This window comes from Delphinapterus leucas, chromosome 2, assembly GCF_059928025.1.
Source record: "Delphinapterus leucas isolate spDelLeu-1000000601 "Yukka" chromosome 2, BTC_Dleu_Yukka2, whole genome shotgun sequence".
In the NCBI taxonomy this organism is placed as follows: Eukaryota; Metazoa; Chordata; class Mammalia; order Artiodactyla; family Monodontidae; genus Delphinapterus; species Delphinapterus leucas.
In genome coordinates this window covers 35,203,920-35,230,193 of record NC_143130.1, presented here as the reverse complement: position 1 = coordinate 35,230,193, position 26,274 = coordinate 35,203,920, and the positions used below count along the sequence as shown (strand labels likewise).

General features: G+C 59.4%; 1 protein-coding gene across 1 annotated transcript in view; it reads right to left on the bottom strand.

Moving 5' to 3' along the window:
* KLF13 (KLF transcription factor 13) overlaps positions 1-21,566 on the bottom strand; it is a 45,484-nt gene extending 23,918 nt beyond the window's left edge. The window contains exon 1 of the mRNA XM_022554571.3: positions 20,609-21,566. Coding sequence (XP_022410279.1) covers positions 20,609-21,197 — 589 coding nt within the window. The 5' untranslated portion in view covers positions 21,198-21,566. The remainder of the gene's footprint in view (positions 1-20,608) is intronic.
* Between the last annotated feature and the right edge of the window lie 4,708 nt (positions 21,567-26,274).

Genomic DNA, 26,274 nt, shown 5'->3' with positions numbered 1-26,274 from the left:
CTTTTCTGTGTGTGGGAAGATGCTGGGCTCACTGAAATCATTCCTTTGATGTGCACCTCAGCTATCTGGGGCCTGTATTTTCACATCCTGAGTTTCCTCAGGGCTCACCGCAGGGAGTGGCTGCAGTCTGACGACTGCTAGAAGGCAGGTATTCTTTTCAACCCTGAGTTTTCTCAGGGCTCACCGGCTCTCCTTGGAGGGTTGCAACCATTGGTGACTGTGACATCCTTTGTTTATTGATATGGCAGGAAATATTCCATTTATAAATATTCCATTCCATTTATAAATATTCCATTTATCACCCTGGACACCTAACAATACCCTTCCTGCCAGGGTGCCAGCTGGGTGCTCTCACACACATTCTTCCTTTCTAGAAGGCAATTTGCCCCTAAATGCACATTCCCTTGCTGGCTCCCAGGACAATCACAAGGACAAGCCCAACCTGGGTGACAGAAGAGCGAGTCACAGGAGGTGTCACAGCTCCTCAACCCAGGGCCCGGTTAGGACACCAGGGACGAACAGATGAGGATGCGCTGGGCAACCGTGAAAGGCCAGGTCCAAGAGCCAGCAGGCACTTTGGAGATGTGACCATGACAGAATGTTACAGTGAGTGGGAAAGGGCCAAACGGAAAATGACCGTGTGGGATGATACCACGTTTAATGTTAAAATAGACACAGGCTGACCTGTTAACGTAGTAGCTCGTAAGATTGAAGTTATTGCTTTTCCTCCTTGTTAAGTTTTCTCTCAATACTTTCCTGTCTCCCAAATCCTCTTTCACGAACATGCTTGACTTTTTAAATCAGAAATGAAAACAAATGCAATGCACTGAAATTGCAGTCTTCCAGTAAAGTCAACTCCTTACGAGAAATAGGAACACTCTCACATCTAACCTGGTCCCAGAGCACCAAGAGCGAGTCATAACATGGGTGGAGCACACATTTTCCAACCGTTGATGGGACCCAACTCAGAAGCTGCCATCCGGTCCAGGGATGGTGGATTTGGGTCATCTGAAAAGGCATGTCATTGCCAGGGACACTATGGAGCTCTCCGCGTGGCTGTCCACCCTCCTGGTGTCCTTAGTCTTGCCATCACTATACTATCATGTTCTTGCAGAAAGGTCCTCAAAGCTGGGCTCCTCACAAGTTCAAAACTGCTGCAGCCCCACCAGCACCCTGGCTTCTGGCCCGGCTTGCGGGGCATCTCAGAACCTGGTGGGCCTCGCCTGTTGCACTGGCCCGGACCACCCCTGAGGCCCTCCTAGAAGGCTGTCCCCACACCAAAGCCACCCTGTGGACCCCTTGAAGTCAGCCAGGAGGCTTCTTTACACGCCCAACTGCTTTCTCTAAACACGAGTGGGTGAAGACAGGACCTAAGGGGGGCACCCTGCCTGAAACCTCACATACGTCCCCCAAGACCTGTAATGAGATGAAGCTCACAGACGTCCCCAGGCCACTGAGGACAGCTGTCCACGCGTGGAGGAGCCTGGGCCACCTATGGGATGACCCTCCCCCACACCAGGATCCCTGGGTCCCCATGCCCACTCCCCGCTGTGACTCGGGCAGACCCTTCCCCTCTGGCCTACAACTTGCATACTGGCTTCAAAACAGAGGCCACAGGCCAGACCGCTCTGAAAGCTCGGGGACTCTGGGACCCTCTGAAGGGCCTCACACAGTAGGGAAGAGCCACACCATCCAGAGGAATGGCCACAACTCCCGTGACGGCTTCTCCCAGGACTTGGTGGCTTCGGCAACTCTCCTAGTGCTCCTGGTTCAGCCAAGGACACACGGCCGACTGCTGATTCTGCCGCCGGCTTTATGGAATTCTAGGGACGCTCGACCTTGTCTGCTTTAGTTAATTCACACCCAACCTCACACTGGCTGAGAGGCGCCAGAAGCTGTGACCCGCAGAGAGCCCCACAGGCCCAAGACAGGGTTGGGAAGCAGCCTGGAGGGACTGAAACCCCCTCCTGCCACCCGCGCTTCTGACTCCCATCCTCCCGCTGGGCCCCCATCTCCTCCTCAGCCACCTGGTGGGCACCCCCGCAGGCTCACGCGGCAAGAGGCCAGGGCAAGCATCAGAGGGGAGGTGGCCAACCAGGGCTGACAGGCTGACACCGGCCAGGCCCAGAGACGGGGGTCCAGGGCTGGGCAAGCACAAGGCAAGCACACCCGAAATCCCCGGCCCCCTGGACGACAGCCGCTCAACGGACCGGAGGGCAACTCCTCCCACCGCAGCCCCATGGGCACACACCTCCCATGGGGGCCGGGCAGGAGCTGCTCTGGGAACAGAGTGCCTGGGTCAAGACCGTGGGCGGGTCCCTGGAGAGCTTGGGGCAGCAGCACTTCCATGGGTCCCGGGACGCCCCCAGTGGAATGACAGTCACACACTGTGATGCTCCAAAGCCTCTGTGGGTGGGCGGTAGGCCCCCACTCCCCCCCAACAGCTGCACTTCAGTTCCAGACAGAACACAGGCCTCCACAAACAGCCCACGGTGGCCACCACGGCTGCAAAGCAGAGCCCAAGGCGTGGAGGCTGGCGAGCAGTCATGTCTGGGCAAGTGGCTGTGACCTCGTGGCCAGGCCCGGGTGCCGGGAGGGCTTCCGGGGCTGAACACTGGTGAACTGTCCCCCAAGGGTGAGGACAGGGCCAAGCAACTGCTCTAGGAGGTACAGCTGGGTGCCACATAATCTCTCTTTTTTGAGCTTTTCTGAAATTTCCCAAATCATTTACAGTTAACGTATTATTTTCAATAAGAACGTGTGTGCACGTGTGCCATGCGTGGCCCTCCTCCTCCCAGAGAGCACTAGGGCTGGGCTGACACAGCCAGACCCTTGAGTTCTGCTGTCACTTTAGTGCAAAACCAAGTCGGAGAGGGTAGCAAGGGCCACCAGCCACTCCGGTGTGCTTCGCCGAATCCTCTTCTCTTCCCTCGCGTGGGCAGCCTGACATCCTGCCAAGTCCTGTGCGCTTTTTTTCACTTTCCTCACCAGCAGAGAAACCCAGGGTTTGGGTCTTGCCTTCAAAAGTAGACAAGGGGTGCCCAGCAAGAGGAGGAGGAAGCCACCAGAGCTGAGGCTGACCGCGGGGAGCCGTCAGGAAAGCCGGGCTGCAAGCACTCGAGCGTGAGAAGGGCTGCTAGGAACACACCTTCCCTCCTCCTGGGCGGGGGCTGTGCATTCCCCCAAAGATGCCCACGGAGGGGAGGGGCACACATGCAGTCCTGAGGCCCAGAAGCCGGGGGACACGAAGAGCACCGTGACACCCACTTCTCCTTTCTTCTTCCCCTGGCCTCCTGAGTCATGCCGCTCCGCCCCCGTTCTCTCCCCTCCCTTGGCGCCCCCAGCCAGACCCTGCTGGTAAGGAGCCCGCACAGGACTCCCCTTCCCACCATCCCTCACGACGCCTGGATGCCCACAGTCTGGGCCTGGCTCTCATTACCAAGGCAACACCCCTCCAGCCCAGACCTGCCTCCGGAGGAGCCCCTCTGACTTGCCCTTTGCCCCCCACCCCCCAGTGGCTGGGCGGTGCCTCTCTGCTCCCACACCCCCCAGAGTCCACCCCAAGCCCCCCTCCCTTACAGGAAACTGGCTCATAGCTTTGGAAAGACCCCCCCTTCCCCTCTGCCCACCCACAAGCACCAAGAACGGCGCTTCTCAAACCTCCGCCAGTCCAGCGTGGCCTCGGCACAGGAGCCAGCACTCTGGTGACCCTGGTCTCCCAAGTGGTCCCCAGGCTCGGCTGCAGGAGCCTTCTCCTCGGGAGCCTTGGTGCTGCCAGAGAAGCTCTGGGGGGATGCCTGTGATGCCGGGGAGACACTGAGCCCCAGCTCTGTGCCTCTCTAAGCGGTTTCTTAGCCCCCGGGCACTCCCACCTCCTGAGTGTGGCCCCATCACAGACCTGGCCCACCACAGTCCTGGCTGAAGGCCAACGGGCAGGGCCCCTGTGCCCCCCCCCCCACCGAGCCCCTCCCCTGCCGGCCACCCAACCCACTGCTCCTGTAGGTACCTCCCCGATGGCAGGGGCTGTGGCGCGGTGGGCGGGGAAGCTGGCGCCGCAGGGCCACCAGCCCACCTATGGACTGACCACATGGGCCGACGACCGGGGGCCCGGGCCATCCATGTCTGGAAACTGAAAGGTTCGGAGAACAGGTGATGCCTTTGAAAGAGGAGGCATGGAAGTGAGCCGCTGTGACAATGTGGGCATCACCTCATGGGAGCCCCTCCCTAGAGCAGAGGCTGGGGTGAGGGTGGCAGGGCTCACCCCTGGCCTGGAAGCCCCCGAGGCCGAGAGGCCGAGGTCCAGGTAGGAAGAGGGAGAAGGAAGAGGGAGAAGGAAGAGGTGGCAGTGGGGCTCCAGCAGGACTGGGCCCGGGGAGATGAGTGGAGCCAGGCTGCAGCTGGGGAAGGTGGCCCAGGGGTGACCGAATGTGGACGGTGGCATGGGGAGGAGGAGTCCTGAGCACTTCCGTCTTACTTCTCACCAAGGCGATGGGGACCAGCCCGGGAGGAAAGGCAGCTGGTGCTAAGGAGGAGCTCTGAGCTGAGAGAGGGAGGGAGAGAGAGAGGGGGAGAGAGGGAGGGAGGGAGGGAGGGAGGGAGGGAGGGAGGGAGGGAGGGAGAGAGAGAGAGAGAGAGAGAGAGAGAGAGAGAGAGAGAGAGAGAGAGTGTGTGTGTGTGTGTGTGTGTGTGTGTGTGTGTGTGTGTGTGTGGCGGCGGGGTGGGGTGGGGTGGAGAGGTCAGGAACAGGAAGAGGATACTTTCTGCAACCACAGATGGGTGATCTTCCCGGAAGCAGTGGAGCCCAGCTCATCGACCTGGTGTCCTGTGTGGAAGGTCGGGTTCCTGTGGGGACACACAGGCTGGAGGCTCACCCGGGTGCTGGGCGGCGGGGGCCTTTGCCAGGACTGGGGCTCGTGGGCACACTCGGGTGCTCGAGACGGCACGAGGAAAGCCTGTCCTCCGACGCCCTTCCCCTAGAACTGGGATCAGAGTCGGTGACCACTGACTTCACCCACGGGGTAGGAGAGGCGACGAGCCAGTGGGGGCTGAGGCCCACCCAGGAGGGCTCCTGGTCATACATGGGAAGGTGCGGATAAAACACGGAGACCTGCCACCAGCCAGCTGAGCGGGTGCCCTGGGTCAGCAGTGTCCTGTGTTGGGAGGCGCCCACCCGCACCTGCTGCGGGGACTCAGCTCGGCCTCACGGCAGCGACAACCCCAGACCAGGCGGGTGCTGCCCAGCGGGGACATCAGGCCCCCCACTGTCGCCGGTGAAGGGGCCGGGGCAGCAGGAGCGGCTCAGCTCTCCGCCTTTCGAGACCCCACCCACTCCTCACCCTCACTCAGTGCCTCCTTTCACCCCAGGGTGCCCTCACCACACGCTGTGCACAGGGCCCCACGGTGGGAGAGGCGCAGGCCTCCCAGGCCCAGGGCAGCTCACAGGAACAGGGCCGCATGGCGCTGGCCGTGCAACACCAAGTCCTCTAGGGACAGAAATGCCAGCCACAGGCAGGGTCTCGGCGGCACTCAGGGGACCGTGAAGAACCCCCCACCGCCCCCTGCCCCAGCACTGTCCAGGCACCCCACAAACGCAGCTGCACACGTGGGTCCGTGTGGGCCACTGGCCAGGCCAGCCCCCAGCCCTGGCCCTGTCACCTTGACCCGCAGCCCTTCTCTCTCCTCGACAGCCCAGTGCTCCTGGGCCGGGCTGCAGCGGGGGCCGGGACCTCAATGCCCGGGAGCGTGTGGCTTCACGTGCCTCCTGGCTGGCCGACCCTGCCCCCTGGTGTGGCCCGGGTCCCATCACTGCCTCCTCGACCACAAGCCTGTGAAAGGCCCAAGAGGAAGCACCTGCCCCAGACCACAGGCCCCAACTCCCCCACCTGGCCCCAAGCGTGAGGGCACCCAGCCTGCGGCCTCGGGCGCTGGACCTCGGCCCACCGTGTAGAGGCAGGACCCTGCCCCAGCCTTGGGGCAGCCGGCACTATCCTCCAGGAGCGCAGAGGGGCCCTGACCACAGCCCCTCCCGCCCCACCCCTGCCGGCCATCCTTCCGGCTCCTTACTGCCCTGGAATCCACTGAGAGGTGCTGACAGAAAGGTTCTACTGCTTTTAGGGAAAAAAATCTGTAAGCCTCAGAACCAGGACTCATTCTCCACATTCTTAGGACAGATCCCGTGACCCCGGCGTTTGGCCTCAAGGAGGAGTGTTGAAGGACAGCCCAGGCCTCCCGGAGCTCTCCCTTCTCACGGGTGGAAACAGGCCCCTCAGGCCAGGCTCCGGAGCAGGGGGTGACCCCCCATGAGCCAGGCCCACATGGGTGGGGCAGGGGCAGGCCACCCCAAATACCGAGCACCCGGCTGCGGCCAGTTCCCAGCCTGCTCCCAGCAGCCCAGCTGGACTTACGGGACACGTCTGTGCTACGGCCCCGGCCTGAAAATGGGGGCGAGGGCAGTGAAGAAGACGCTCAGGAAACCACTCTGCTGACCCCCAGCCCCGGGGGCAGGAGTCGGGGAGGGGGGTTTTGGACCAGATGTCAGGACAAACCGGGTTCCCCGTTTGCACAGGAGGGAGGGGCGCGAGGCCTGCCTCTGGGGCAGGAGTAACGGGCTCCGACCTGACCTCGCAGGCACCAAGCACAGCGGGCAGGGAGGGGCCCCTGAGGGACAACTCTGCCCCCAAGGAAGATGGAAAAGCAGACGGAACCTGGACCAAGAGATGCCAGTCCTGGCCTGGGAGCCAAGGCGCCCTCGGGCCATCCGCCCCAGGCTTTGCGAGACTCCATCCTCCAAGGGGTCAGCAGGGGCCACCGTTGGAGCCTGCAAACCAGAGAGCATCCCATGACCTGGCTGGCCGGCTCTTAACAGCTCTGGGCCATGTGAGCAAAACACCCTCCCTGGTCATTTCCTGCGCTTGGAAATCGTACCCTAACACATGAATCCCGGTCGGCATCACTGCGGCCCAGAGTGCTGCCGGCACAGGTGGGCACATGTGAGGGCAGAAGCGCCTTCCTGCTGTGGTCCCCACACAAGGCTGGACCCCATTCGCGCCTCCTTGCCTTCCCAAGCAGGTGAGCATCCTGAGGGCAGGAGTGGGGAGGGGCTCAGGTGTTGCTGGGCGTGGCAGGGCAGGGTGAGGTCTTGCAGGTACAAAGCTACGGGAGTGCTGGGTGCGCCGGGCTCAGGGGTCTCTCCACACCGAGGGCTGGGTCACTCCAGCCCACACGAGCAGGGGAGGAACACAGGTCCTCAGCACCCTCCTCCGTCCGAACAAACCCCTGGAACAGCCCCTGCCCCGCTGGGGCACTCACAAATGTCCTCTGAAACGAGATGCCAGGACAGAGGAAGGACGGCCACGCTGGTGCCCAGGTGTCACCTCAGGATACAGGCCCTCAGCTCTCCTACTCCTTCAATGTCGTCCCCTCAGACCACACAGGAAGCATCTTAATGCCAAACGCACTTACGCGAGGGTGAAAACCTAGCAGGAAAGGGGCACGAACTGTGGTTCCACAGCTGAAAAGCCAGCCTCAAGAGCGCTTTCATGCTTCCCTCTAGGAAACAATTCTCGTAACTGAAAACATAAAGCTGTGGCCCAAAAAAAGAGAGAAGAAAGGGGGAATAAATCCACAGACGGCCCGAAGCTCCTGAGAGCAACTACCCCTGCAAACGAGAGGTGGGATGCTACTGAGACCCGCAGCCCAGGAGGCCGTCAAACAGCGACTGTCAGTCCTGAGCGGGATCCCCTGGCCCCGGGGACGGTGCCCTCTACCTGAAGGGGCCGCTTCCACTGCAAACAAGATCTCTAGCCTTCCGACGGAAGAAGCTGCCAGTCACGAAAGCCTCCCCGAGGTGGGCACCCCTCCCAACGACGGCCGGCTTCTGGAAGCCCCACCCAGAGTGCCCCATCCATCCGGGTGGAGTCATCTGGCAGGAATGGCATAGCCACTCATCACCATGAGACGGTAGAGACCAGTGACGCCCAGCAGAGAGGAGGTGGAGGGCGCCACCCCTACTTCTACCCCAGGCCGCGGGCACACCCAGAGCTGCTCTGGGGATAGGGGCCCGGGCTGTCACCTCAAGGTTCCAGTTCAGGGACTTCCCTGGCGGCACAGTGGTTAAGAATCCTCCTGCCAACACAGGGGACATGGGTTCAAGCCCTGGTCTGGGAGGATCCCACAGGCCTTGGAGCAACTAAGCCCCACAAGCTGTACGCCACAACTACTGAGCCTGCGCTCTAGAGCCCACAAGCCACAACTACTGTGGCCCGCACACCTAGAGCCCGTGCTCCACAACAAGAGAAGCCACCGCAATGAGAAGCCCGCGCACCGCAATGAAGAGTAGCCCCGGTTCGCCGCAACTAAGCAAAGCCCGCGCACAGCAACGAAGACCCAACGCAGCCAAAAATTAATTAATTAATTTTAAAAAAAAGGTTCCAGTTCAGCGGCTTCTGTCTTTAAGGAGTGTGGCCAGGGCCAAGCGGCTGGTACCTGGTAACAAATGAGGCTCAGCTGCATGGGCACCACTCCCTAGCCTGAGCACAGCCTCTGGGCAGCAGGTTTCCATAGCAACAGGCCTCGGGAGCCACACTGTCTGCACTGCCTTTCTGTGGCCCAGGATAGACCGGCACTTGACAGGCGGGAGCTGAGGCTGGGACACAGCTCACCCACATGCAGAGCCACAGGGCAGCTCCAGGAGGCCCTGAGACATGAGCTGGCACCTGCTTCAAAAAAGTAGTTCTGAATCATCTGTTTCTTTCCAAAAGAGGAGTCAGCAAAACTGTCTGTCCACTCTGAAATTCTGCTCCCACAGGTTAAACAGACACACACACTCATATACACACATGCACACAACACACACTACACATACACACATACACCACACACGAACACACACCTCCCAATGGGTGCCTTACACACAGTCTCAGAGGACAGAGGTCAGCGTGCCCGGCCTGCTTCACAGCTGAGAACCTGGAGCCAGGCTCCGTCTGTTCTCCCTCCAAGGCCAGGCGTCCTCAGCAATACTGCACTTTGCCTCTGTTTAAATGACCGTGCACAATCAGACAAAAAGGCCTTTCTCTGATCAAAACAAAACACTGAGAGGCTCCTGACCAAGGTTACTGAGACACAGCACACGTGGAGTCAAGCTTCCGTGAGCCCGGGACTCCAAGTCCAAAGTCCAGACGGTCAGGACTTACAAAGGGCACAGGGCACCAGGCACCAGACAGAACCCCTGACACCCTGCCCCTGGTGACCCCAACAGACCCCTCCGCAGGGAGCTGCTTCCCACGCAGCTACACGCGTGGGGTCGACAGGGAGGCCGGAGTGGGGGCCCAGGGGGCAGCCCTGTCTGTGCCGAGGGTAGGGAGCCAAGGGGCCTGCACAGCCCGCGTGAAGACGGGCCCCTGGACACAAACCTGCCGTGCCTCTGCAGACGGCCTCCTGGGTCGGCTCCACTCATGGTAAAATCGGTGAGGTCAGCTTTCTTGCAGACTCACCTGGCACCTCCTTGGTGGGGGCAGGCGCCTCTGCCGGAGCTAATTCACAGGTGGATGGAGTAGGGCAGCCCAAGGCAGCCCCAGGTAAAGGGCAAGGCCTGCCGCCAAGTCTCACCCACAGAGAGGTGGCCCCCGTCCTGGCCCGGACCCTCTCAGGCACTCCCACTGAGAAGGGACATCCAGCCCAGCCACCGACGAGAGCAGTCACAGCTTAACATCAAACACCAAAGTGTCACCTTGTACCAAGGTGTAAACTAGTTCATACCTTGGCCTCCCAGGAGAACCTGGCATGTGGTGGGGAGAGCGTTGCTTGGGCTCAGACAGACTTCTGGACGCTTGTTATGGGGCTCTGAACATCCTGAGATGAGAGAGGCATCTCCCCAAAACTCTCGATGGAGCGTCATCAACCTCCAAGTCCACACAATCCTGGGGCAGTGTTTACGCAAGCACTCCCCGGCCGGGACCCTGCCAGCGCCCCGGCCTGCGACCGTGCCAGCTGTCAGCAGTGGGGGCCCTTTGTGCCACCCCCGCCCTGCCATGCCAGGGCTTCTCCACAGCTTAAAAGAAAATGCCCATGAATCACTGCAAGAAACATGCCTCCTGTAAAGGGAATATAAATGTTTATTAAGAAATTCTAGGAACCAGGTCAGGCATCTTGGTATCTTAGTCACTCCAGCTAATTAAAGAAAAAAAAAAATCAAAATAGAAGCCCATCCTAGGAACATGAGACAACGAGAGCTTCTCTTGCCACAAGTACTTTGAGCCGCGGCTCAGCCGGTTGCCAAGGGGACCCAGTGTTTACCTCTCCCTCTGCTGTGTAGGGGGATGCTGACCTACCAGGAACAGCTAGGCCACTGCCTCTAACACCCCACAGGAAGGGCCGCCAGGGTGTCCCCAAGGGCCCAGACGACGGAGGAGGAAGCCACAGCCCCACCCCAGACCTCTGCCCATCGGTCTCTGGTCTCCGGGGCTGAGCCAGGCCACAGAACAAAGGAGAGGCGTCTCCAGGCCTCCCCAGCCTCCTGGGCCCTGCTCCCCAGCACACCGACCCTCCCCTGTGCCGAGGACTGGAAACCCCTGAGGGCAGGTTAAAAATGTGCTTAGACCCCAGGTGTGAGGAGAGGAGGAGGGAGGGGGGTGGAGGGAGAAGGGGAGGAGGAAATGTGAGGACCAGGCTGCACCCTCCACTGGGCAGCCACAGAGCTCAGCTCAGGTCCGTCCGGCCAGCCACAGCCAGACCCCCAGGCCAGGCTGCTGGCCCCGATCGAGGGCAGAATGGCCCCAGAACAAGTACCCCACTGAGGCCCGGGAATGCACAACCTCCAGCTCGACTCCAGGATGCCCGCTCCACCCTAAGGCCAGCGCTGCCCCTATAGCCTCAGCTGGACACACACTGCTCCTGCAGGACAAGCCTCGGCATGACGAGCCCCCTGCCTGCCGCAGCAGGAGCCACCTGGCCAGAGGCCTCCCGATGGGCTTCCTTCCACAGAGACAACTGTCCTGAGCTTTGGTACGCATGCTCGCACACACACACGTGCACACACGTGTCTGCCTCCCGGGGCCCCGTGCAGTGCTGAACACGTGACGGGAGGAGCTGAATATGGGAAGGAGTTAAGACACTTGGTTCGTAAGTCAGGGAGACGAGCAGGGAAAGGGAGAGAAAGGGTGACGTTTTCCAAAGGCTAAAGTGAGTGAACTTAAGACTGACGCAACCTGTCCAAAGCAGGATGCTAGCACGGAACACCCAGCCCAGTATCAGGGAAGGACAGCTTCAAATCAGCACCTGTAAGAAGCCAAGGCTGAATTTCCTGCAAACCCCAGAGGCCTGACAGTAACTTAGGGCAACCACCCTGATCGCCAGTACGACATCACGAAGCCTATGCTGTGAACGCTCGGGGCCCCACCTTGAAGAGGGCTCGGAGAAAATGCTAAAAGACATTTCATCATCATAAAAGATGGCATCCTGCAAAGGCCCTCAGACTCTCCCGGGGGAATACCCCCAGTGCCTTAGGCCAAGCAACAAGGCAACTTTATTTTTGAAAATTTTCTGGCTGTGCCGCACAGCATGTGGGATCTTACTTCCCCAACCAGGGATCGAACCCATGCCCCCTGCAATGGAAGTGCAGAGCCCTAACCACTGGACTGCCAGGGAATTCCCAAGGCAACTTCTGAAAACAGGATTTGCCATGCAAGCTGCCCAGAGAGGGCACTCTGGAAAAGACAAGGAAACCTGGGGAACCACCCTTGGCACCCAGGGCTGCAGGAGCTGGAATCCCTGGGGGCCTCCTAACACCACAACGCCTGTGCTCAGTGACAAAAATGGCAACTGATGAACAAACACGGGGAAATCCTTCCAGAGTGGGACGTGGGTGAGACCTCAGTGATGGGTGGAGGGGACCCGTGGATGGCGTCTACACCGCCTGAGCCCCGCCGCCCTGCCATGCTCACTCAGCATGCCCAGTGGGAGAGGACCACCCACAGCCAGTGGGCAAACCAGAGTGGCCGGCTGGGGACGGAGGACAATGGTGAGAAGTTAGGGAAGCACGCGGGGCTCCTAAGTAGCCAGACTGCCCATCACGCAGTGACAGTATCAGTAGCAACTACGTGGCTCATTCACACTCACTGCCCCTCCTCCAGTGGGAACCTGTGAGGTTTGTTGCTGATAAGGGAGCACCCGCGGTGCTAACCCCCCACCTCCCAGACCCTCTCCCTGATCTCAGACTTGGTTTTGAGCAACTCAGCCAGCCAAAGGCCCAGGCAAGACACCACTCCCCACCAAGGACATGCCTGGGCCCCCGGGGCCGCGCTCCGCCCCTCCTGGTGGGCTGAGGCTTCTGTGCGCCTTTTCTGGTTCCTCTCTTTCCCAACACTTTCTTGCAAAAACCTCTATTTTTGATCTGCCATTAACTTTAGCTTCTTCCTCTGGCCCCCAAACAAGTTCTCTATCTTTTTTCTTTTTTTTTTTTAGTGAGCATTTATACAACAAAAGTGAGTTAAAAACAAGTGAAAAGCTCAGAGGAGGAATTTACAGGAGGAGGAAATTCCTGTACTGCTCCTACTGGAGGAGAATGACCTTGGGTCAACTTAACCCAAGGGCATGAGGAGCCCCATACCGGGCCCCAGGTCCCTCCCTGGCTGCCCAGCCAGCACCCTGCTGGGGCCCCTCCCCGGGTGGGGGCAGGAAGCCCCCTGAGCTCCTGAGACCGCTTCACCCTCTTCCACACCTGAGCTTCCTTCCCACTGGCCACGTCTGCAGGACAAAGGCCGGCGCCAGAAGCCCCTTCCGAGGCAGGAACCTGACACAGGCAGAGCCACGCGCTCTCTGGTGGGTGACTGCCAACTAGCAAAGCTCTCCCACCACGCGCCCTGGGCTCTGGCTCCAGGAGCCAGGCCTGGGCCCTGTGCTCTGGGACCACGGGTCGCCCATCTGTGCAGGCAGGCCACGCCCCTGTGGCAGCAGCGCAGGGACATTTAAACTGAGGCATCAAGTCTCAGCACTTTTCCGAACAGGTCACCTTGGGACAGACTGGCCAATGGCCACAGAGTGCGGCCAAGTTCCTGGTTAGCAAGTGTTTTTTGCGTGATGAACTTCAAAAAAGGAGAACAATAAACAGATCCCCACCTCCACCCCCCGCACACACATCACAGTAAAAACCTGGAGCGTGCCCTGTGCTGTGCGTTCAGAACAATGTCAGCGCAGACGCCGCTCTGGGCCAGGCCGCCTGCACCACACACGTGAGACCCACGGCAAACGGGGAGGATGCCCCAGCCCACCCGGCTCATCAGGGGACCAGGAGCAGGTGGAGGACACGGCAGAGCCCAGCCACCACAGGAGCGAGGGGACGCAGCCCCCTCACTGCAGGGCCTCTACGCTGGGGGGGGGGGGGGGGGGAGGGTGGGCCCCGACGTGTAAAACTGACCATGGAACTGGGAGTCATAGGTTCCACAGAAACACGCTCCAGCCTTGGATGCTCAGGTCAGCCACAACAGACAGGATACCGTGCATGCGCGCGCGCGCGTGTGTGTGTGTGTGTGTGTGTGTGTGTGGCAGAACTCGGGGTTGGGTGAGGAGTCCTTCTGTCCTACATTAAGTGCCTCGTGTCAAATCACTGCCTGCAGGGTAAAAAGAGTTCCAGCCTCCATTGTGTTGGCCCAGGGCAGTGGCCAAGGCCTTCTGAGCCCAGTGCTCGGCTCTGGGGGCCTCTGTCCCCACTGCCCCACCCCAGCCACACTGCAGCAGCTGCCTTTGACCCGCCAGGCCAGGCGGACACTCAGAAGGTTGTTCCCATCCTGACGGGACGTGGACTCCTCAAGAAAATAATCCCATTTGGGGCTGTGAAAGGAAAGGAAAACAGGCTCAGGTGTGTGGACTTAGATCCGTATTTGGGTTTTTTCTGGAAAGCGTGTTGAGACCCACCAGGAAATTAAGTGTGTCACCGGCTGCAGGCCCCGCCCGCCCGGGCCTGGGAGACAGGTCACCAGCAGGCACAGAGCCGAGGTGTGGGTGGGCTGACTGAGAAGAACATGCCCACGAACACCTCCTGAGCTGCTCCAAATACCATCTGGAAACATCTGATTCAACGTAAAATCAGGGGATCCGGTTTGTTTGGGGGAAGGAGCTCCTAAGACTCTCCTGAGCTGCACTTTTACTTTAAAAAGACTTCCAACAACAAACCTGAAAAACCCAGCACCTGTCCAGTCAAGGACATTGGAGGATGAACAGAAGCCTGGCAGGTGGACCGGGCAGAAGGGGCTGAATAAAGGTGAGCAGACGGCACCCCAGCACGGTACCTGGCTCCGCGAAGGACCAGCAGCACCCTACCCTGGCCCTCTGGAAAGCCACGGTCTCAGAGTGTCACTTATTGTCAAAAAAGAACAGCCCTGTACAGCAGAGAAGCCTGGCAGACACCCCTTCACCCGCGATCCAGCACTGTGGTGCACAGAGGGCCCAGCATCACCTGCGTTGTAGTTTTGACCAAAGATTGTTTAAAGTGGATCTAATCATGGGGAAACAATGAAACCAATGCAGATTGTGGGATCGTTCTGTAAGTCAACTGGCTTGGATCCCTAAAATGCCAATGCACCAAAGACCAAAAGATGGGGGGGGCACACTAGTGTCCCTTAGTGTCAGATTGAGGGACACTAAAGAATTAGGACAACCAAATGCAATGTGTGATTAACCGCATCCCGGCTCCTGTATGGGCCACCTGGGAGGGTCACTAGAGAAACTGAATATGGACTGTATGTTAGATAACGTGTAATATTTAGAGAGATGAGAGGCAGGGGAGGGAGAAAACATAATATTTAGAGAGGGAAGGTGGGAAAAAGGGAAGAAAGGATTTTTTAAAAGTGTGACAGAATATTAACTAATGACTCGAGGAGAAGAGTATTTGAATGTTCATCGTACAATCCCTTAACGTTTCAGAAGTAATGAAAATTTGTGGGGGAAACGGTGTGCGAGGGGCGCTTGGGCTTCTAACACCCGGAGGCCCTGCTCATCCGCCGTTCCCTGGAGCCCGGTGGAGACAGGCACGCGGGCACACCCACACCCCAAAGTGGGGAGGCTCCACCCTCATCTGCTGTGCAACCTCCAGCATATTTCTTAACCCATCTGAGCCTGAGTGTCCTTATCTAAAAACTAGTAATAATTACAGTGCCTGTTCCATAGGGTCCTTGTGAAGATGAAACAGGGTACTGAAAAGTGCTGCAAATGGAAGGCCCAGCCCCTGGCAAGCCGCGTGGATGTGCAGGACACAGCGTGAGCACTGAGTGTGTCATTCTACAAGTTTTTATTTTAAAAACTATTTTTACTGCCTTCTTAGGGCACAAACCAGACACACCTTAACAGTGCCCTGAGAGCTCCAGATCTCTGTTGGGAAGGTCAGGTGTCACGGAGCGCAGGCCCCGGGCACGGCAGGGAGGACCTTGCAGCCTCTGCAGATGCCCTGGGTCTGCTCTAGTGCTGTGGGGTTCTGCGGGGTTTCTCAAGGTATATATTTAAACACACATGCGTGTGTGCGAATAACCCTTTGGTTTGCTTCCTCCCTTGCTTTTAGGCACCAGCAACGTATCTTACCCTTGCCCTTTTGATATGCCACGTCTAGGAATCAAACAACCACCGGGATTCAGGATTCAGCCTGTCAGAGCAGGCAGGCCCTAAAAGCGTTTGGGCCGCCACGAGCGGGCTCAGTAGCACCTTCTCTGAAGGGGCAGAGCCCCCAGCCCTGCTGGTTCCGGAGGCTTGAAGCCACACACACAGGGCCTCCGGCTAAGTGAAGCGTGGTCCTATCAGATGCTCGCACAGGAGGGGGGGCCTCAAATCCGCTTTCAGCCAGGGGAGGGGGGAGCAAATAGCATCACATCGGTGCCCCCCACACCCGCCCAGTGCAGGCCATGCCAGGAGGCCCCTCGGGGGCACACGTGGCTGCGGCAGGGGCTGCGGGCCACCGGGTAAGCTGAGTCAGGACGGCAGGACAGCCGGTCGTGAGGGATGCAAGAGTAACAATGGCTTTGTTGAGTTTGTTTCAAATGTTCTCAATATGATGCTTTCACGTGTACAAAAGGAGAACTGGGAGAAGTTTAAAAAAAAAAAAAAAAAGTCAGCCAGAGACACAGCAGGAAACTTAGCACCGGGGAGACCAAGATCTGTCAGCCTGTTTCCTTTCAAAACATAATGTGTCCTTTAAGTCAACAGAGTAGCTCTACCACATATTTAAACACTGCCTATGCCCCCGTCACTACCACCACCAGGTCTCAATCCCACATGAATGCCAGCTGGACACCAGGACACGCACCAGAGTCTACCGCTGCACGGCTTCTAACAGCAAACAAACAAGAAAAGCAGCGCAGCTGTGCTTCCAGCAGGTAAAAGACTGGGTAAGTGACAATACAGCCACGCAGCCGCACCCTGGAGTGCTATGCAGCCAGGAAAAAGAACAAAGCTGCCTCACTGAGCAAATACACAGGACAAAAGCCTCGGTGGAATGTGTTTGGTGGATCCTACATGTGTGTTTTTAAATCACCTACTCCATGGATGCGTGTGCTTCCGTGTATACACAAAAATCCATTAAAAGGGTCTGGAAAGGGATGCACCAGTAAAGGGCAACAGTGGTTAGCTGGGGGAGGGGAGGGTTGCACATTCTGTCTACACACTTCTGCACTGTTTGAAGAGTTTCACAACTAGGCCCACTGGCAGCCTGCGACTGTGGGCGAGCAGGGGCGGGAGCTGCTGGCCTGGCCGTGTCCTAGACAAAGTGCTGGCCCTGTGCCAGCTTGGTTTGCTCTGGGCGAAGGAGATCCTGGCCAGCCACCCCCCACTCTGACAGGCTGCCTTTCCAACGCAGCTGCCCAGGGGAGCACCTGCCAGGGGTCCGGGCGGGCAGTGTGCTTGGAAACCATGTTCTAAAGCCAGAGTTCGGGTTGGGGGAGGGGACCTAAATCCTTGCCCCAGTAATCTCACTGGGGATCGAATCCCTCGTTCAGTGGGTCAGGGTAAATTTCAAACAAATCCTGCCCCAAATTATCACAGGAAATGGCTGAGACAGTGAAGTCTCACTCTACTTTCCACCCCACCCCACACAGGGCCAGGTGGCTAGGAACATCTCTCTGGGGCTGCAGGAGGGAGGGGCTGTGTCCAGCACAGTGCCCACCTTCCTGGCCAGGCCCCCAGAGCTGCTGAGACGGGCCCAGCCCAGGGTGCAAGGAGAGGTTTTCGCTACTAGCGCTGGAGGGAAAACAGGGCACAGAGGCACTGTGAAAACAATCCTTTGTGGGAACAAATAGGTAGGAATGTATTTGTGATATGTCTGCCTAGAAAGACTGCGGCCACTCTGCTTGGTGCTCACCAAGCACCCCCTGCCCCCCGCCCCATCCTGGACAACAGGCAGGAACCTCCTCCAATATGTGTGACCTGGACAGCTGTGGGGGGCGGGCGGGGAGTCTGCCCTCAGAGGGGTCCAGAGCTTCCCTTCTCTAAGTCCTTGAATTTTCAAATCAGAGCCCTTCAGCCTCCAAGAAAATCTGTTCCTGGTCTAGGCAGTCCCCAAAGCGAGTCTTAGCAAACCTCCCAGGTCTGGGCTGGGAAGCTACGAACAAGCAAATAACAAGGGGCTCAAGTTGCAAAGACGTTTGTGCCTCTGTTTTGTTTTATCATGAGCTTGCTATAACATCAACAGTTACCTAAATGTGACAGAGGGTCATGAGTTCCTAGGATGACCATTGGGGGACCACACGGCCACAGAGCTAACCAGGACAATCAGCAGCTCTCTGCGTGCAGTCGGTTAGGGGTGGGGGTGGGAGATCAGAGCAGAGCCAGGAAGCCCAGGTTCCCCCAGAGTCAAAGATGCCCCTAGGGGACTTCCCTAGCAGCCCAGAGATTAAGACTTCACCTTCCAATGCAGGGGGTGAGGGTTCAATTCCTGGTTGGGGAGCTAAGATCCCACATGCTCTGCAGCCAAAAAAACAAAACATAGAACAGAAGCAATACTGTAGCAAATTCAATAAAGACTTTAAAAATGGTCCACATCAAAAAAAAAAAAAAAAAAGATGACCCTAGGAACTCTCAAACTAATTTCACGTACACACATCCTCGTTTCCTGCAAACCTTCCAGGTGGTCAAGGGAGACATCACCAAGCTGCAGGGAGACCTGGGAACCAGTCCCTGGTCACAAAGCTAGGCAGAGCAAGGTGCCAACTGCCTCCTTGGCTACAGGTCATTTTGGTATTCACTCCCCACCATACAATCGCTATGGGAGTAGGGGGGTCCCTAATGAAAGGCCTGGCATGACCTGAGCCACTGCCTGCAGGGACCACCCCTCCCACCACAGAACACTCTGGGAGCCCACAAACCAGGGTCTGTTGCTCGGGTCTTCCCAGGGTCACCTCTCGGTCACCCCCTGCAGCCAACTTGCCTTTCCTCTCCCTTCTGTGGGCTACCTCTGTCCCCTCTATGAACACCAGTGACTTATGCTCTGCACACCTGGGCTTAGCCTGGAAATGGGCTTCCTGGAGGTGCCCTGGACCAGAGGTAGATTCTTGGTTCATAGCAGATTCACCTGGGGAACCCCTTAAACTGCAGTCAACATCTGGTACCTGGAAATCTGCATTTCCGAAGGCCCCAAGGGAACCCTGTGCACTCCTGACTTGGAGGTCTACAACTGCTCTGGAGGTGGAGCTCCAGGGTTTCTGCACACCTGGAGGTTGGGGCTGGCTTCCTGCTCTAAGAACAGGCACAGCACTTTGCAGGCAAAGTATGGATCCATCCTCTTCTGGCTGCCTTGGGCTTACAGGCACCCCAGAGAGACTGGCTTCCACCCCACTGTGAAGGCGCGGGTTCCCAGCGCCCCTGACTCAAGCATCTAGCCATCCTGCCCTGTGCTGCGCAGGGCACATGGACCCTGGATCGGGGGGCTGAGGCAACCCGGAAGGCATCCCCCGGCGGAGGCCCGGGCGAGCCCCGCCCCGGGCCAGTCCCTCCGCAATTCGCGAAGCTGTCTACCGGGTGCTGCCGGGTGGAAGGCCACAGTAAAAGAGGCTGCAGAAAGGTTTTCCAGTCAAGTTCCCTACCCAGTACTGGCCTCGCCTCAACGAGGTACTCAACCCCAGCCGCACCCCAAACGCTGGCCCCGCCCGGGTACTTGGGGTCCACCTGGCTCCAAACCTAGCTTCGCACCTCCCCCACGACCACACCCACTCTTGCAGTAACGTCCCCACCCCCCTCATGAGTCCACACAGCCCGAACTCTGACTCATACAGCCTAGAAACGGCCCGCCTTCACCCGCGACCCCACCACCTGCCACGTGGTTTGAGCGGCCACAGCGTGGGACCAGAAATGCGGGGACAGCCTCGGGGGGGAAGAGGTCGTGAGATCCACGGTACCTGACACCCGCAGACCTTGGGCCGACTCAGTTCCAAATGTACCAGGAGAAATAGCCTTTCAGCTCTAGGTTCTTGAAGACTACTGAGGTTTTTAAATCAGTCATGTAATCAGTTTGTGAGTTATTTTACAAATGAGAAGATGAAACGTTTGATCACGAAGTTAATAGTATAAAGGCTTAAAAGCTGTCCCAAAGGTGGAAGACCTAAGTGTCCAGAAGAGTTCGCGTAAGCTCAGATGAAATACACGATTCTTTAAACCAAACTGGGAAAGAAAGGTTGTTTACCCATTAAAAGGTTGTTTCCACTTTTGTCTTTACAAAACAAAAAACAACCACAGAGGAATCAACGACAAAGTCCCGGACTCGCGCGAAGGGAAATGCTGCCCTGGGGTCGGGGGCGGGCGGCGGTCCGCGGATCCCAGGCTGCCGGCTCCGGCCGCCCGCCCCCGTGCAGGTGCTGCCTGCCCGCATCCGGCCCCGGCAGGTGAGAGCACGGCGGGGAGGAGGGCGGCGCAGACCCACGGGCAGGAGGCAGGGCGCTCCTTTCGGGAGAAAGCGCAGCGGGCCCCAGGAGCCCCTCGGGTCCGGCGCGCCCCCGCCGGCCGGATGGGCGGGGCTCCCACAAAGAGCCGCGAGAGAGGACCCGGGACCGCCCCCCGCGTCGGCCGCCGCTGGCTCTGGTTTCGACAAATTAAACCTTAGAGCGCTGGAAAAATTACAGGAAGAGAAGAGCGAAGAATGTGCCGAGTGGCTGGAGGCAGCCCTGTCCCCGCGTGAACTCCGCCCGCCGCGCGCCCGGGCCGGCCCCTCCCCACCCGAGCGCGCGCCCGGCCGGCGGGGGAGGGGCCGGGCGAGGACACCCCTCCCCCGCGGCTCCCGGGCCGCCCACCTCCCCGGGCGGCAACCGCGGCCCCCACCCAGCTAGCCGGCACCTGCCCTTGCGCCCCCCGGCCTGGGCGGGGTCCCCGCCCCCGGCCCTGATGACGACAATCGCCCCCGCGGCCCCGCCCGAGCGCGCCCGGGGAGGGGGCGTGCCCGGCGGGGGCGCGGTCGCCGGGCGGGCGCCGGCTCCCAGCGCCGGGACCCGCCTCGCGCGGTGCGCGGGGTGTCGCCCGCAGCCCCAAGCGGCTCGGACAGGGGCGAGGCCCCTACCGTTCCCGGCCCGACCTCCCCTAGCTACCCGCCAGCGGCTCCGGGGGCGTGGCCGGGCAACTCGCACTGGCCCCGGGCCGCCCCACTGACCTGTGTGAGTTCTCAGGTGCGCCTTGAGGTGCGAGGATTTCCCGTAAACTTTCTCGCAGCCCGCGTAGTGGCACTTGTGCTTTCTCTGCGGGGACTCGAGGTCGGCGCGACTTCGACCCCGCCGGCCCCTTTGTCTGAGGCCGGGCTCGCCGCTCCCCGCGGGCCCCGGCTCTCGCTCCGGCTCCAGCCCCGCCTCGGGCTCGGGCTCGGGCTCGCTCCACGCCGGGCTGAGGGGCGCGGCCGCCGCGCCACCGGCGCCGGGGGAGGTGGGCTCGGGGGCGGGTGGTGGCGCGGGCGGCAGGCGGCAGGGGGTCCTCGCCTTCCGGGCCGCGGCGCCTTCTCTGCGCTCCGCGGGGGCGGGCGCCGGCGCTTGTTGGTTAAGGTCCGCCAGGATCCGCGCCACTACGAAGAGCGAGGCGCTGTCCTTGCCGTCGCGGCGCTCTTCGACGCGGGGCAGCGTGGCGGCGACAGCGGCCGCGCCCTCGGGTCCGGGCTGCGGCCCCTCCCGCGGCCCGTGCACGACCGCGCGGCTCGACATGGACACGAGGCACTCGGCGGCGAAGTGGTCCACATAGGCGGCGGCTGCCATGCTGCGGGCTCCGGCCGGCGGGCGGGCGGCACTGCTGGTCGCTGCGAGTCGTCAGCGGCGCATCCGCACCCACGGCCTCCGGAGAGCTGGCGGGGGGCGGGGGCGCGGCGCGCCCTCTCCGCGGGCTGGGCTGGGCGCGCAGCCGCCTCTGCCGTCACCCGCGCGGCTCCGCGTCTGCGAGGCGCCCGCCTGGCTGGGCACCGAAGAGTGAGCGCATGGAGGGCGCGGGCGAGTGGGGTCCCCGCGGGGCGTCAGGGGAGGCCTGCTCTAAGGATGCCGAGTGGCGACGTTAGGGACGACCGCGCCAAGTCGCGGCCGCAGCCTCGCCGCGCATTGTGGCAGGCGGGACAGCCGCCGCGCGCGCCGCGGCTCGGTGTGGGCGGCCCGGCCCCGGGGGTGGGCGGGGCCGGGGCCACATCTGGACCCGACGTCAGCCCCCAGCCACATCCTGGCGGCGCAGGTTACAGGCGGCGGCGGCGGCAGCGGAGAGTTGCGCACGCGGAGGGGGCGGGGATCCCGGAGCGCGCATCGGCGGGATGGAGCGGTCACGCGCCCACGCCTGGGGAGGAGGCGTGGCCGAGGACAAGGGTGGATGCCATTGGTCCTCAGGTTCGCGGCAGGGCCAATCCGTACAGAGAGAGGCGCCCACCCGGCCTCGGGGCGTGCGCGTGCCAACGGGCGTGCCCCCTTGGCCGGCGGGAGGAGGGGCGGAAATTGGAGCCCGGAGCCGGGCACGCTGACGCACGACGTCCGAGGGCGGCGGGCTGGGGCGGGGCCGCGCCCCCTCCTTTCTGCGGCGGGGACCCCGCGGGGTATTTTCCTGTCGGAGCTTTTGTACCGTGACAGCCTTGAACCCCGGCGCGGAGACGAGCGCTCTGAAGGGCGCCCCTTTGTCCCTCTAGCCCCGCCTGTGCTGGGCGCGGCGGAGAGCTCGCCCTGCGGGGCTCGCCTCCGCTTCTCCCTTTCCTCTCCGGAGTGAGGTGCCCGGCGAGGAGGCGTGTCCGCTCCAGCCGGCGCGGAACAACCCCGCCGCACCCCGCCGAAGCCGGGTTCTTGGTCGGCCTCGCCGCGAGAAAGACCGCTCGCCCGCTGCACGCTCCTCCCCTGCTGAGTCCGGCGCTCGGCCCTGCCCGGCCGGGAGCGGGGTCTCGGGTGGGGAGGGGCCACTCCCGCCGGCGGGACCCGGAGCTCCCCGACCGTCCGGCGGCCGGGGATCGAGCCGCGCCGCGCTGCCCTTGAGCCCGGGTCATCCGGAGCCCGACTGGCCCCAAGCTGGTGGTTAGCCTGGCAGCGCGGGTGATGTGTCCACCGCGTCTTGTGTTCGCAGGAGTGAACTACGTGCCGGGGCGTCGGCGCCGCCGCTTAGGGAACGCAGGGCCCCTTCCTCCGCCTCCCCTCCCCAGGCCCGCTGCCAACTTCTCCCGGCTGCCCCTCTCCCACCTCGGCCGGGGAGGCTTCAAAAGCCACCGGCTGCGAGGGCCCCGCCCACCGCGCCCCACCCACCCACTGTCGGGTCTGGCGGAGGAAATGCTCCCTGCCCCGCCCCGCCCACTTGCCCTTGGCCCTCACCGGCGCCCTCACCCTCACTCTTCTCTAGGCCCCGCCCCCCCGCCGTTCTGCTACAGGCCTAGGCCATCACCATAGAGGGTAGAGACCGGAACCGATCGCAGCAAGCCCCTGACCCGGGGAGACTGGCCGGCGTCTGCAGCTCTTAATGGACGTTCAAACATGTCAGCTGCCCGCGGGGAGCCTGGAGAGGGAGGGCAGCCCAGGCACTGGATCCCTGCGGACCGGAGAAGAGGGGTGGGTGGGACAAAGTCATTCTGCGCACAAAATTAATAGCAGCCATTCTCACAGAATTAATTTGGGGCCTGGGTAGAAAAATCTCTTTCCAGGTCACTAAGGAGGAACGGAGACAGGCATTCTGCGTTGCATGTCATGGTGACCTGTAAACTGGTGTGGACGTTTGGGCGCCCTGGGTATCTGTGACTAAAACCCTAAAGTTCCTTCTCCCTGGTGGAGTCCATGCCCCGGGAAGACCACACAGCATGCTATTCAGGGGGGTCTCTGTACCAGCCAGCTGGGTCAGGTTCCTCTAAGATGGTCTCCTATTGGCAGGAAGTAGTCATTCTTCTCCCAGGCAGATTGTGTTGATGACATTTAAGAGATTTGTGTTCTGACCAAATAATGATTCAGAATGTTCCTGCAGTCTCACCACATGTCACAATCAGTCACTTCATTAAGGATGGAGCTGGCCCTACGTTGACTTACCAGCCACCCATCCCCTCCCCATCCCTCTCCAGCCAGCAGTATTCTGCCCAAGTCTTCGAGGTACCACATCTCCCCACTTTCTCCATGATCCCTCAGGACACCCCAGCCTGCACACACCTAGGAGTAGGCACCCTTCTAGACATGAGGCTTTGACCGTTGACAAGACACCTGCCCTGGGTGAGGGGAGGCAGGCCTGGGTCAAGGGTCATCTGCACTGACACATACCCCACCCCCATCCACAGCCCGAAACAGCCCATAGGCCTCCGCATGGATGCAGCCTCCCTGAGGATTTTGGCTGTGCCCCCGTGGCATTCTGGAGGCAAAACTCAGCCCCTTGGTTTATTTCTCAGGCCTTTAATGATTGTTCATGGGGACTTCCCTGGTGGTCCAGTGGTTAAGACTCCACGCTTCCAATGCAGGGGGCCCGGGTTCCATATCTGGTCAGGGAGCTAGAGCCCACATGCATGCTGCAACTAAGGAGCCCGCCTGCTGCAACTAGGACCCGGTGCGACCAAATAAATGTTTTACAAAATAAAATAAATAAATGATTGTTTATGGAAGGAGGCCCCAGGGCCCAGCAGACTACCCCAATCCCACATGGGAGTATCTTCCAGATACATATAGTTGTCTTCCCCAGAGGAAAATCTCACCATAGCCACAGGCCCGTGTTTTCCTTGCTTAAGAGGATTTTGACAGAGGTGGCTTCTGTATGTATGAGGTGGGTGAGGATCTAGTGTCAGATGGAAGGAACAGGATAAACAAAAGCAGGGTAGGGAGGATCAGCCCAGAGAAAGTGGATGGGGATGTGTCTGGAGTGAAGAGGCTGGACTGGAAAGGGGGCTGAGGTTTCCACTGGAGGTGGTGGATTGACAGTATGTGTTGACTCTGACTTTTGGAGCCTCCTGACACAGCAGTAAGTTTGCTTGCTCTAAGGCAGAAATTGGCAAGAATGGGGCAAGCAAGGGAAGAAGTAACTGCAACACGGTTGTTGAAGCTAAAATACTCAACAGGCCTGAGAAAACGAAATCTTGAAATGGTAGCCAGGAAGGAAAGCCAAGAACAAACTCTGGAGTCCCCCGAAGGTTCACCAATGGATGGCACTAGGCACCTCTGGATGCGGGTGTGAATGGAGGCTAAGATAATAGCTGGCATAAAGTCTGCTTAAGAAGCGCCCAGATCCTCTCACCAGATCTGTGCTGCCTTCCCCATCCTGATAAAAGACTGGACGTCTGTCATCTTAAAAAGGTAAAAGGACACATCTTGGGCTGAGAGATACCATTCACAATTAAGGGCAGAGGTGCCATAATAGGAACAGAGGGGTTAAATGAGCCTATAGGTGTTAGATACTGAGAACATGCCCCATCCCCTCTTCTGGGTTTTCAGAATGCCCGCAGCCAGGAGGCTGAAAGGGTCTTTCCTGGGGCATTAGACCAGGATGAGGGGAACACCTAAACTTTCTGACACCTGTGGTTGCCCAAGGGAGCAGCCAGACCACCCTAGAGGGAAGGGCGCAAGTAATGAGCCCCAACGTGTGCAGAGCTTCTAATCGGGGTTTCACAGGCAGCCGAAGCTGACCCAGCATCTCAGGAAAGCCTGTGTCATGAAACCTAAAGCCCCAATAGATTTTTTTAAAGCAACTTGGAGGAAACAGAGACTATGCAGAGAGAAGTACATGGCAACGTAGTCATCAATAATGTCATCAGAGAAAATATGGCAACCCACGAAACGAGGCCACATATAAAGAAACATTCGGAGAACAAACAAAAAGTGTTCTTGGAAATTTAAAGTAGCAGAAATGAAAAAAAAAAACCTCCAGAGAGGGATTGGAAGATAAAGCTGAGGAAATCTCTATGAAAGAAGAACAAAAGGAACCCCAAAAATGGGAAGTAGGAGAGAAAAAAATAAAGGGGGACCATCCAGAAAGTCCATCGATCAAATAATAGGAACCCCAAAAGAGTGATCAGAGAAACACAGGTGGCAGGGGGTGGAAGTGGGGGGAATCATCATTTAATTCATCCTTAAAAAAAATCTCTAAAACTCAGGGGCATGCACTGAAAGGGCCCACAGGGAGCTCAACGGGAAAAAATAGTTCTACCCCAAGGCACATCACTGTTGAAGTTCAGAATAATGGGGACCAAAGTGTCCTGACATTAGAAGTAGGTCACATAGAGATGGTCAGGAGCCAGAAGGCGAGAGGCAAAGCCTTGAGAATCTAAAGGAGAATTATTCTCCAGTCTTTACCCAGTGAAAATATAAACCAAGTACTTTGAGATGAATGAGATCTCAAAAATTTTACCCATGGGTTCTTTCTCATGGTAGGATGCTACCAGAGATAATTCTTCACCAAAATAAAGAAGCCAACGGAGAAAGAGGGAGGCATGTGATCCAGGAAGGAGGCATTCAATGCAGAAGGGAGGGGAGGGGTGCAGAGGGCCACCAGGCCAGGCTGGAGCAGGTCAAATGCTCCATGGACACTTCTTCAGGAGGTGAAATAGACAGGATCCCTGTATCCATCAGGAGAAGCTGGGCCCAAAGTACAAACCACCTGCAAATCTCAAAGTTTTTTTTCTGGGCTTCCCTAGTGGCGCAGTGGTTGAGAACCCGCCTGCCGATGCAGGGGACACGGGTTTGTGCCCCGATCCGGGAAGATCCCACATGCTGTGGAGCGGCTGGGCCTGAGAGCCATGGCTGCTGAGCCTGCGTGTCCGGAGCCTGTGCCCTGCAACGGGAGAGGCCACAGCAGTGAGACACCTGCGTACCGCAAAAAAAAAAGGTTTTTTCTGGCCGTGCTACACATCCATCGTGA